Source organism: Sciurus carolinensis, chromosome 11 (assembly GCF_902686445.1).
Source record: "Sciurus carolinensis chromosome 11, mSciCar1.2, whole genome shotgun sequence".
In the NCBI taxonomy this organism is placed as follows: domain Eukaryota; kingdom Metazoa; phylum Chordata; class Mammalia; order Rodentia; family Sciuridae; genus Sciurus; species Sciurus carolinensis.
The window spans coordinates 76585152-76596916 of record NC_062223.1 but is presented as its reverse complement, the minus strand read 5'-3'; the positions used below and the strand labels follow the sequence as shown (position 1 = coordinate 76596916).

Sequence of the window (11765 nt, the reverse complement as noted above, 5' to 3'; positions counted from 1 at the left end):
GTCTGTGGGCAGTGTCTGGAGAGGATTTACTTTGGAGGAGATTAACGCCTCCTAGAGACTGTTTCTTTAAGGGTGATTAAACACCTCCTCCCTGTCTGCAGCTGGCAACTGGAAAACATTTGTCTTGGGAGATAAAGGCTGAAGGTGCATGGCCTTCTTTTTCACTCCCTTTCCTCAGGCCTCATTATCTTGGGGATTTCTCATTCTCCATATCTATTAATACTGGTTTCAAAATGAAATAATCACAAAGAACCTCACACATAGTAACTGTCCTCAACAAATACTCCACTCCACCCTATCCTCCTGATGCTAGATACTGAGAACTTTGACTTGATGACAAAAATGAAACTGAGTCACTTGAGTTCAAATATACAGGCAAAACTTTTAGTGGGTCCTTCATTTGGGAAGGGAGACACAGCTCTGAGGACAAAAAAGTGTCAGATTGGCATGCTGGAATAAAAGATGGGAGCTAGTTTTACTGGTTGCTTGCAGGGGTGGCCTGGGATTTTAGATGTTAATTGGCTTTAGGTGCACTTCTGCTTGTGAGGGTATTTTAACTCAAGCATCCTTGCCCTGTGTTGAGTTAAAAAAAAAAAATTAAAATAAAAAAGAGTTAAATGAAAGTATCCTAGCTCTAATGGTGTGCCTGGTATTGTTTGAGGGTGGATAAATGAGGTTCATTTGGTATCTGACAAACTGAATTGAGGTGGGACCTTTTAATGGCTGTCAGGCTATGAGCCAAGGCCCAGGAGTGCATTTGCCCTTTGTCCTTACTATCTCACTCCCAAATGAACTTTCTACAAAGCATTTTCCACAGCAGTTAAAACTCTACTTAGCCCCTATGTAAGACCTTGGAGGGAGTGACACCATAAACAAAGGAAATAGCGTCTTGCTCTTGGAGTGCTCACAATGTAATCCAGGAAACATATTCCATGTCCTGAATGAATAGTTAAATACTATGAAGCAGACAAGAATAAAAACAGAGGGACAGAGGGTACACAGAAGTAGGGACAGGGAGTTCAAGGACAGACAGACTTCCTTCTTCTATTCCTCAAATACATGTGTTGTCCTGGCCACCGGACCCACGTAGGACCCACGTATCGGCTGTTTCCGTGTTTCAACCCCTCAAGATCATCCGCCAGCTGAGGTCCCTGCCCAGGGCTGGGCACACAGATGGCCCGAGCCCTGCTCTGCCTTCCTTTCCTGGCGCCATCGGCCAGTTAACTCCTCCTTGCCTGGAGACAGGATGTCACGCTTGGTGCCCCCGCCCGGCCCTTTATTCCCTGTGTCCCCAGGGGCAAGACTAGCACTGCAGAGGAAGGCGGGAACACCAGCCGCGCCCAGCTGTCGGCGACCGTTGCCGGGCCACCTGCTACTGCAGCCGGATTGGCTCCTCCCACGCCCCGCGGGAGCCCGCGCTCGGCCGGCAGCCGGGAGTCACGGGCTGGGCCGGTAGAAAGGCAGTGCATGTTAGTCCGCCCGCCTCTGGGCCGCAGGTGGAAGGCGCCCTGGCCGACAGCCAGAAGCCTGTAGGCCTGGACGAGACCCTTCTTCCTTCCGGGCTGGCTGACCGCGAGAGTGGGAGGCGCAAAGGGGCGACCCTCTGAGGGGAAAAGAGGGTAAATTCGGTGATCAGCCCGCGCGGAAATGGGAGTGGAGGAAGGTGCGGAGGAAGCTACGGGCGGAACAGCCCCTGTGGAAAGGCGGTGGCTCGGGAGTGCCCCCTCCCACTGGTGGAGCAGGTGGCCCTTGCCTGGCCCCGCCCCGCCCCAGGCCACGCCCCCGAGGCTTAAAGCGGGCTGTCGCCCGCGCGGACCCTGTTGCAAGCCCCGCCAAGCCGCGCACTGGGACCGCTCTGTGTCAGCTTTCGCGTGACCTCCGCCCGCCGACAGCGTCGTCTGCACTCTCGTGTTCTCTCCGCAGCCCGGTGAGCGCAGCCCCAGCTCTGCGCCCGCCACACCTGCCCCTGGCTCCTTACTCTTTGATTATCTTCTCTCCTTCCAGCCTAGTGTGTAGTTCTCGTTGTCCTCCTGTGCTTTTCCTTTATCCCTCTTCTGTTGCCCTTTTCCCAACCCCCTTTTGTTCTTCCCCTCTTGCGTCTAGTTGGCTGTAATTTAAGCCTTTGATTGCTCCTCCTAGGCCACGATGCCCAACTTGCCCTGAGTGGGGGTCCTCCGGGCCTCTGTGATGGTCAGGATGACCCTTCACAGGGGCGTTGCTGCTGGAAGGAGGCTTTGAGCTACTTCTCCCGGCCCACTACCAGCAGCTCCAGCCTCCTGGAAGCCCAGGTCTGGGCCTTAGCCAACTACCAGAGAGGGACTGTCCTATCGGGACCTCCTCACCACACTCCTGTTCAGCAAGTCTGCTAACTATTGAGTGATACCAGTCTAAGGGACTATCAGGAAAATAAGCCTGGAAGGTCTGATACTAAGCGGACAGGAGAAAGAGGACTCCTAAGTTGATTCCCCCCCACCGCAGCCGGTTTGTGCACCTAATTAGTCCCTGGCTGCTTGGGTGAAATGGACCCCATCCTTACCCCCAAGTCAAGGGCTGAGGTGGCTTGGGCAGGTGGCCCTTGCTGGGGTGTGGTCCTTTAAGGTTCTCCTAAACTTCCTTCCTTTGCCCTCACCCCCAGGACACATAGTATGTCCTTTAGGTGTTTCGTCTTCCAGCCATTTTCTATGGAAAACCAAGGGAATCGGACCATGATAGCTGCTGGCAACTTTGAAGAATGGGACGCCTTTAGAGAAGCTTGATCTTGGAGGCCTCAGCCTGAGACCTTCGCAAAGCCGGGTAAGAATCCAGGGTAAGGGAGTGGTCTCCTGTTGCCTCTGTGCCCTGTCAGTGTGTCAACAGCACATTGACAAAAATAACTACCTCTACTACCCAGGTAAAGTGGCTCTCACAGTTCACTAAGCACTTTCATCATGCCTGATCTCCTGTGGCCCTTAAGTCAACCTTGACAAGCCAAAGATGGTGGTCCCCATTTTATAAAGGAAGAACCTGAGACCTCTGTGGCATAGTCAATGGCCTCAAGTCACCCTGGGAATCAGCAGGAGAACTGAAACAAGAATCTGTTGTTCAAACTTCATATTGTTGACTCCAGCTTTTGACCATCCCTGTGACTGAGATTAGTAGTCAAGGGAGTGTACTTTTTGAGCTCTGAAACTGGTTATTTTCCTGGGACTATAAAATATGATTAACTCTTTCTAGGCCTGAGTTATACTTGCTCTTTTTAGTAGGGCTTTAGTACTTTTGACACTATACCAACCCCTCTCAAGGAACTGATCTTTGGCAAACCCCAGTCCACTTGCCTTTGCACTGGGTAGTGGCTAGCCTCCACAACACCCTGCCATCCAGCTTCAGGTTAGGTATATGGTAGACTCATATATGTTGCCCAGAGAAGGTACATCAGCTGCCTGAATCTTCTCAGAACTGTTTAATTGGCATGAGAGATACTTCCTTGTGAAAGGCCCTATCTGTGCCTGGGGCTGAGAAAACAGGAAGAAAGAAATGACAAGTTGGGCAGCAGTGCCAAACAGCATAAACTTTGGAGCCTGGAGTTGCGCTTCCCAAGTTGTCTAACATGGAAGTACGTGCAGCTGCCTCACATGGCAGCTGGGAGGTCTAAGTGAGCTAATAGAGTGTCTGGGCAGTGAGGTGGGATAAGACATGGAGCACCCTCTGGGAGAAGGGATGTCAGCAGGAAAGCTGGGGAGACAAGGAACACCTTCATCAGCCCATTGTGCCATCTGAGCACCAGTCTCACTAAGCCTCATATAACCAGGCTCCATGGCAACGTGGATCACATCAAGCCCTGCCCCAGTAGGAGTGTTTGAAGCAATTGTTTTGGTGAGTTGCATCTTGATTTCCCCATTTGCCCCAGCCATCTGGGGTGAAACCAAGGAGGAAGAAGCTGGGTGAGCTGTTTCCAGGGGTCACAACTCCCACGGCATCCTCTTTCCATCATCCAGCCCTTAATTCCTGAACCCCAGTGACAGGTGCAGCCAATCAAGTTGAGTTCAGAGTAGCTGCTCCTATTAAATCAGAAAAGTGAGCTCAGGGGAAGGAGAAGCAGGTCACCCTCCCCCACTAGGGTGCTGGGCTCACTTCCTCCTGGGGCAGCAGAGGAGGGTGTTGTTCCAACTCAGAACAAAATGGAGCTTTTGGTTTCCTGTATCATTTTTCATAACTCTGATTACCTCTCTTGTGGAGGAACAGATCCACCTATGTTGTTTTTTTGTGTTTTTAAATTTTTTTTAATTATTGATGGTTTATTCATTTATTTATATGTGGTGCTGAGAATCAAACCCAGTGACTCACACATGCTAGGCAAGTGCTCTACCACTGAGCCACAACCCCAGCCCAGCTCCACCTATGTTGAAGGAAAGTATAGGCCAGGAGGAGCCCAACACTTTGTTGCTTATTCTCAGGCCTGGGAATTGCCCAGCATCTTTTAAGACTCAGTTAAGCTGGGCAGTGGTTCATGCGAATGCCTGTAATCCCAGTGGCTGGGGAGGCTGAGGCAGGTGGATCACGAGTTCAAAACCAGCCTCAGGGGCTGGAGAGATAGCTCAGTAGAGTGCTTGCCTTGCAAGCACAAAGCCCTGGGTTCAATCCTCAGCACCGCCAAAAAAAAAAACAAAACAAACAAAAAAAAACAACCAGCCTCAGCAATGATGAAGCACTAAGCAACTCAGTGAGACCCTGTCTCTAAAATAAGATACAAAATAGGGCTACAAAAAGACCCAGCTAAATGTTACCTGGTCTGATCACCCCTCTTTCTTATCTCTTCCCCTGTTTTCTCCTCTACATTTTGAGAACATGTCCTGCAAGCCCCACAGCAGCTGGAATCTCTGTCTGTCCTCTCCAGGGTAAATATTGCCCGGTGTCTCAGTGGACCAGTGCCCAACAAAGCAGTCTTGTTGAAAGGATGACTGGAGAACCTGAGCTGTGTGGGGCCTGCAAGGATTAAATTAGTCATCTCCTCCTTCCCTTTTCTTCTCTTCAGTAATTTCAGACCCATAGGAATCTCTCCTGCTTAAAAATCTAGAACAGAAACCTGTAGGTCTTTTCTTGTCAGATCATGGTCTGGCAGAAACCTTTTCCCACTTCTGCCTGCCCTCCAGAGAGCTAGCTCCATGAGCAGAAATGTGGCGCAGTCAGCTCCAGCAGACCAGGAGCGGGGTCAGTGGCTTTCATGACGCAGCACCGGGATCATTGGGATCCCGACTTCCTGGAAGAAGCAGGAGGGAGTCCTTCACAAAATCTGAACTCCTTGGACAGGAATTGCTTCTCTAGCCCCTACTTGAGTAACCCTGAAGCTCACTCCTGTTTTCCCGCATGGGGCTGCCAAGGCCTGCTTACGGGATTGTTGGGGAAGGTGGGTGGGGTGGTGAGCAGGGCCCTGGGGGCACTGTTGCTGATGGGTCTTCTCTCCTGTTGGCTTAGATTCCGGCAGAGTTCCTTTATCTCGTCTTGCTGCTCTTGCTGATTGAAGGTACCCCCTTCTCCAGTTCTCCATCTCCTGGGAGGTAGCAGGAAATCAGAATCATGGTTGGATTCAAGGCCACAGATGTGCCCCCTACTGCCACCGTGAAGTTCCTGGGGGCAGGCACAGCTGCCTGCATTGCAGATCTCATCACTTTTCCTTTGGATACTGCCAAAGTCCGGCTGCAGGTGAGGGAATAAAACCTAGGGGTTCTGATGGTATCTGATCTGCTCCCTCATGCAGGCGGGGTGTTTGGGAACATAGGAGTGACAGGAGATAGGGAGGCAGCCTGCCTGTTTCTCTAGCCATCTATCTTGGTCCTGCAGATCCAAGGAGAAAGTCAGGGGTCAGTGCGCACTGCAGCCAGTACCCAGTACCGTGGCGTGCTGGGCACCATCCTGACCATGGTGCGCACCGAGGGCCCCCGCAGCCTCTACAATGGACTGGTGGCCGGCCTGCAGCGCCAGATGAGCTTTGCCTCTGTCCGCATCGGCCTCTACGACTCTGTCAAGCAATTCTACACTAAGGGCTCTGAGCGTGAGTGTGTAGCTTGGTCTAGCCTCTTTTTTTTTTTTTTTTTTTTCTTAATGATATTAATTCATGAAGCTGAATAGCAGTTGTAGGCCCCGTGATCCCCAGGAGGGTTAGAGGAATGGGGAATTTGGGGGACCCTAATTCTAATGATTTCTGAGGGCCTGGGCGATGCCAGGTTCTGAACAGGGCATCATCCCATGACGGTTCTCACAGTGGAAGTAGGTCGAGTCGGTGCAGTGTTAGAGCTGAAGACTGAGCCTTGGAGTCGGGGCAGGACTTGGCCAAGGGCACACAGTGGGGAGCCATAAAACAGCAGGACTCTTGCCTCCCAGGCCAGCTCTCTTTCACTTCACTGCTGTGGCATGCCCGTGGAAACCCTCCATTTTACCCATGAATCACCTGGCAAGGAGTAGATCTGGGCTGAGAACCCAAGTCTTAGGAGTCCCAGTCTATCAGAAACCCACCTCTCTTAGCCTTGGTTTTTACATTGGTTAAATGGAAACAATTCTGATTTCTCTTAGCTGTGGAGCAGGTTAAATGAAGTGTTTTGTAAAAGAAAGCCCTAAGTCTCACTTTTGTCTTACTCCTTACTCCATCCTAGCAAACAGTAGACACTCACAGCGGTACTGTGTTTGATGCGAGAAGTTCTTAGAGCAAGCACTGGTCTGGACCTTCTTCCTGAAAGTCAGACCATGTGACGTGGTTTGAGGATGGAGAGATGAGGTGAGACATGAGGGCAAGACCAGCCGGCCACTGACACCACAGTTTGCCCACAGATGCCAGCATTGGGAGCCGCCTCCTGGCAGGTAGCACCACCGGTGCCCTGGCTGTCGCTGTGGCCCAGCCCACAGATGTGGTAAAGGTTCGGTTCCAAGCGCAGGCCCGTGCTGGGGCCGGTCGGAGGTACCAAAGCACAATTGATGCCTACAAGACCATCGCCCGAGAGGAAGGGTTCCGGGGACTCTGGAAAGGTGTGTACCAGAGGTCTCTCCTTCTCTCTCTTCCTCCTCTGCATTCCCTGGTCTCATGCAGGCTCTCCCCGCTGTAGGGACCTCTCCCAATGTTGCCCGTAATGCCATTGTCAACTGTGCTGAACTCGTGACCTATGACCTCATCAAGGATGCCCTCCTGAAGGCCAACCTCATGACGGGTGAGTTAGGGTGGATGGTGCGGGAGTGGGTGTGGGGACTGGTTGCCTAAGGCCACATCTTCTCATTCTGTCTGCCCTTTGCTTGTGGAGTGCGTTTTATTTCTTACTTGCCATATTGAAGCCAACTGGGATGGAGATCCTACTTGGCACATTGAGGAATTGAAGCTGGATTGACAAAATGACTTTTTAGGGTCTCACAATGGAGTCTGTCTTTTAAAACCATGAACGTCTTAGCTTCTTAGTCCTTTAGCCTCTGGGATGGTGGGTGAGGAGTGCTGAGTCCTTGCCCGCTGCTTCTTGGCAGATGACCTCCCTTGCCACTTCACCTCCGCTTTTGGGGCGGGCTTCTGCACCACTGTCATTGCCTCCCCTGTCGACGTAGTCAAGACGAGATACATGAACTCTGCCCTGGGCCAGTACAGCAGCGCTGGGCACTGTGCCCTTACCATGCTCCAGAAGGAGGGGCCCCGAGCCTTCTACAAAGGGTGAGCCTCTGATCCTGCCCAGCCAGCCACCACCCAAATCCAACCCATACCTTCCCAGGTGGGAGAGGTGAAGGATGACGAAGTGTCCACCCTCCCAGAGTTACTATCTAGATGTTAAAATGAGTACTCAGGGCTAGGGGTGAACTCAGTGGTCGAGGGCTTGGCTCGCATGTGTGAGGTCCTGGATTTAATTAATGCCCAGCATTGGGGGTGGGGGGGGACATGGGGTGGGCATTCGTGCCCATAGGCACAGTGGTGGGCTCAGTTCACTGAGTCCTCCTTGGAATAGAGCACGCAGGTTGGACTGGATGCAAGGGCCCAGTGGGAGGAGCCAGAAGTAGAGGTGCCCCTGTGACCTCTGTTTTCTCTCCTCTAGGTTCATGCCCTCCTTTCTCCGCTTGGGCTCCTGGAACGTGGTGATGTTTGTCACCTACGAGCAGCTGAAAAGGGCCCTCACGACTGCCTGTACTTCCCGGGAGGCTCCCTTCTGAACCTCTCCTGCTGCTGACCTGGCCACCTGGCTTTGGCTTCTCCTCCAGCTGCCCTGCTTCCCTTCCCCACCTCTTCCTTCTGCTCCTCCTCCCTCCTCCCTTCCCATTCTCCACCTTCCCACCCCTCCCTACCTCATCTCCTCATTGTCTCAGTGTGGGGGAGTTGACCCCGTCTGGCAGTGAAGAGGCCTGGTACCAGCCAGGATCCTAAGCCCTCAGTCCCTTAAGAAGTTCAGCCTGACTCATTGTCCTCACCCCCAGCCAGCCTGTCACCCATAAAGCAAGCTCAACCTTGGTGTCTCCTCCCTCTCTCATAGCTGTTACGAGAGGTCTTAGTCCAGTGGACCCTGGTGGGTTGGGGAGGAACCACCTATGAAAGAGAGTGAAGTCCCCCTTCCACCTCCACGGGGGCCCCTAGTTCATTTTTCACTCCAGTCTCAGGCCCTGGGCTGAGGTGGCAAGCAGAGGAGCAGCCCAAAGAGACAGCAGTGGCTTAGTCCTTGCTTCCCCATCCCTTGCTGAACCCGGTACCCCAGTGCTTACCTCCAGCCCCCAGATGGCCCAGGCCTGCTGACCTGCAGAGTGGGCATGCTCTCTGCCCTGCATGTCCTGCACTTGGAGGTTTAGAGGACCCTGGGAATGTTAGATGCGGTGGGCTTATTTTATTTTTTGTTAAAAGTGGCAAACCCACCCCTCAAATCCTAGAGCAAGTCGGGGTACCTCCCACCCTCCATGGGCACGCCCGTAGGAGGTGGTGTTCTGAACTGGGCAGGACGGGCCCTGACGTCACAGGATTGGTTCAGGCTGCAGGTTGGGTTCCAGCATATGCTTGCCTGGGTTTGCGGGTTTGGGCTCAGCGTGTCACTCCCTCCTCAGACTAGGGATCCCAAGGAGGCGCTGACAAGTCAGGACTTTGCACAGTGATTTCAGCCTCTATCCTCAGGCAGGGGAACAGGTAGGCAGGGCTACTTCTGTTTCAAGGGGTGAGGAACCTAGGTCCCAGCATAGGTCTGGGCCCTTAGAATTAAGTCACCCAGGTGTCTGAGGACTGAGACACACTGTGTTGGTAGACACACACAGTTGGCAGCTGGGCTGGGACTCGGCTCCCTCTCTCCTTGCTAGAGTCTTCCCGGGCACCAGCGTCGGAGGTCCTTAGGGATGTGTGCTTGCGGCATGGAGCCAGTCCCAGAGAACGAAACCGTCCTTTCCCCGCCTAAAGCAGCCGTCGCTTCCTGTCCTTAATAGCCTGTGGGTCAGCCACAGGCTAAGCTTCTCTGTGCTTGGCCAAGAGGTCCAGGATATTAGACTGGTTTGTAGACAGGGAAGGAGGGCCCAGGATTCCTCATCTTACTTCCCACCTTCTGGCAGATTGAGCTGAGACCTCACAGTCCCCAGGAGGCATAGGGTCGAGTGCCATAAGGCAGCAAGGCTGGGGGAGCCTGCTGGATGGGGTGGCACCAGCAAATCACTGGTGAAGTGACTTGCACAAGGTTGCACACCCAGGATTCCAACACATGTGTTTCAACTCCCCACAAATTTTGGACTTCTGACTGGAAATGCTTCCTGAAACTCTGGCCTCAGCTCAGAGGTTGCTCTGCTGCAAGAAGTCAAATGGAGATCTGGCCACTGCCCTGTGTGCCCTCACATTATTGTGGGAGGTGGACTGTTAACTGTTTTGCACTGGAGGAAAGGGACCGTTTGCTGCCGTAAGCATGTCTGTTCACAGAGCTAAGCAGGCCAGCGGGGGGTGAACTGCCCCGACTGCTTCACTCACCAGCCTTGTGCCCCAGACACTGGGATGAGCACAAGGCTATCAGACTTCCCTGTAGTTCCGGGCCTAACCTTGGAGTGATGAGCTGGAAGAGGTGGGAGGGATCACTGGAAAGCACAGTAGGCCTCAGTAGTACCTGTGAGATGGCCTGTGACAAGCTTGCTTTGCCTGACTCATAAGCCAGCACTGAAACTGGTAACAGATCTCGTGAAGGTCTGTCGCTGGGCCCAAGACCAGGCTTCCGGTGCCCACCATAAGGATCAGAAGCGGCTGTCCTGGAGAAGGCCTGGGGTTCTGGAGTTCTCACCAGGCCCTGCCCTCACCCACCCAAGGCTTGCACCCGGAACTGGGAGCCTCCCATTATACCTTCCCCCTGGGTCGGGCCTCAGAGGGCAGTCTTTCACTCCATCTGGTCTCACAGATGACCTGCAAATTACAGGTTGTAATCTTTACTGTAAGAAATAGGGCCACAGGTGAAGTGATTTGCCCAAGGTCGCATGCCCTGTATTCCACAGGTGTGTCTGACTCCTCACATACTTTGGATACTGTGCTGAAATGCGTCCTTGAACCCTAGCCCTGGAGTCTTTATCGCAAGGTCTTTCTGCTGCCGCCTTCTCCATGGTGGTTTAAAAATGGCTGGTGAACCAGGGCACAGTGGCAAATGCTTACAGTACCAGCTACTCAGGAGGCTGTCAGGAGGATTATGGGCAATATAGTGACGTCCTGTCTTTTTTTTTCCCCCACTCAGTGCTAAGGATTGACCCCAGAGGCATTCTACCACTGAGCTACTCCTTGACCCTTTTTATATTCTATTTTGAAACGGTCTCACTAAGTTACTGAGGCTAGCCTCAAACTTGTGGTCCTCCTGCCTTGGCCTCCTGAGTTCTGGGATTACAAGTGTGTGCCACTGCATCCAGCACCATCTCTTCAAAAACAAAAAGAGTTGCCAAGTTCTGAGTTCCCACTTTAGAAACAAGCTTAATATGGTATTTTGAGTGGGGGGATCCCAAGATATGTAGATACTAAGGGACCTATTCCAGCATCTCTGAAGACACCCCACAGAAGAGTGCCTACTTTTCATGACCTTGGACCTATTATAGCCCAAACTCAGACTCCAGAGAGGGGAATCTAACCCCCAGCACAGAAGATGAACATGATGCCCCATTGCGTTGCTGGCTTTGGTAGGGCAGGTGTGGGCCACATGGGCCTAGCTGGGCCTGGAGGTTAGAACCTCTCCAGGCCACATCAATAGCAATGCTAATGCTCCCTGAAACCTAAGCATGAGTTCACCAAGCACTTTCACATCAATGATCTCACTTGATCCTCAAGTCCATGACGGGGTATGAGCTCTGCTTTGCTGACAAGACGAGGGCAGGAACTGGAGCAAGGAGGCAGAGGCAGCGCTGGGGCCAGAACCCAGGTCTCCTGTTAGAGAAGCCCAGGACCCATTTCACAGACAAGAGAATGAAAGCCGGGGAGGTAGAAAGCAAAACCCTCCCAGAGCTTGTGTTCTGTGTATGCCTCTAACCTAAGCTGGTGAGAGAAGGAAGTGGCTGCTCTGCTATCAGCTCTGCCACCCCAGGAAGCTGGGACAAACATATTTGTGGTTCACTTTCCTGTCTCTATAATGTGACATACCACATTCCAGAAAATGGCCCTTCTAAAGACTGCGTGTCATGAAAAGACAGAGCTGAGAACTGAGGCCACACAGCACTGCCCTGTGCTTCCAAGGTGGAGCACAGAGGCGCTGAATCCTCAGGGACCTGCCCATACCCACGAAGCCAGGTGTCCAGCTTCTTGGGATCCGTGAGAAGGCTGGGGGTGTGACTCAGTGGTAGAGTTC

General features: G+C 52.7%; 1 protein-coding gene across 1 annotated transcript; it reads left to right on the top strand.

The window, feature by feature from the left end:
* Positions 1 to 1775: 1775 nt before the first annotated feature.
* On the top strand, positions 1776 to 8446 carry Ucp2 (uncoupling protein 2). The gene is made up of 8 exons (XM_047519349.1): positions 1776 to 1927; positions 2636 to 2793; positions 5452 to 5679; positions 5818 to 6028; positions 6802 to 6996; positions 7074 to 7175; positions 7480 to 7660; positions 8037 to 8446. The coding sequence occupies exons 3-8, from the start codon at positions 5554 to 5556 to the stop codon at positions 8149 to 8151; spliced, it is 930 nt and encodes a 309-aa protein (XP_047375305.1). The 5' UTR covers positions 1776 to 1927; positions 2636 to 2793; positions 5452 to 5553; the 3' UTR covers positions 8152 to 8446.
* The last annotated feature ends 3319 nt before the right edge of the window (positions 8447 to 11765 follow it).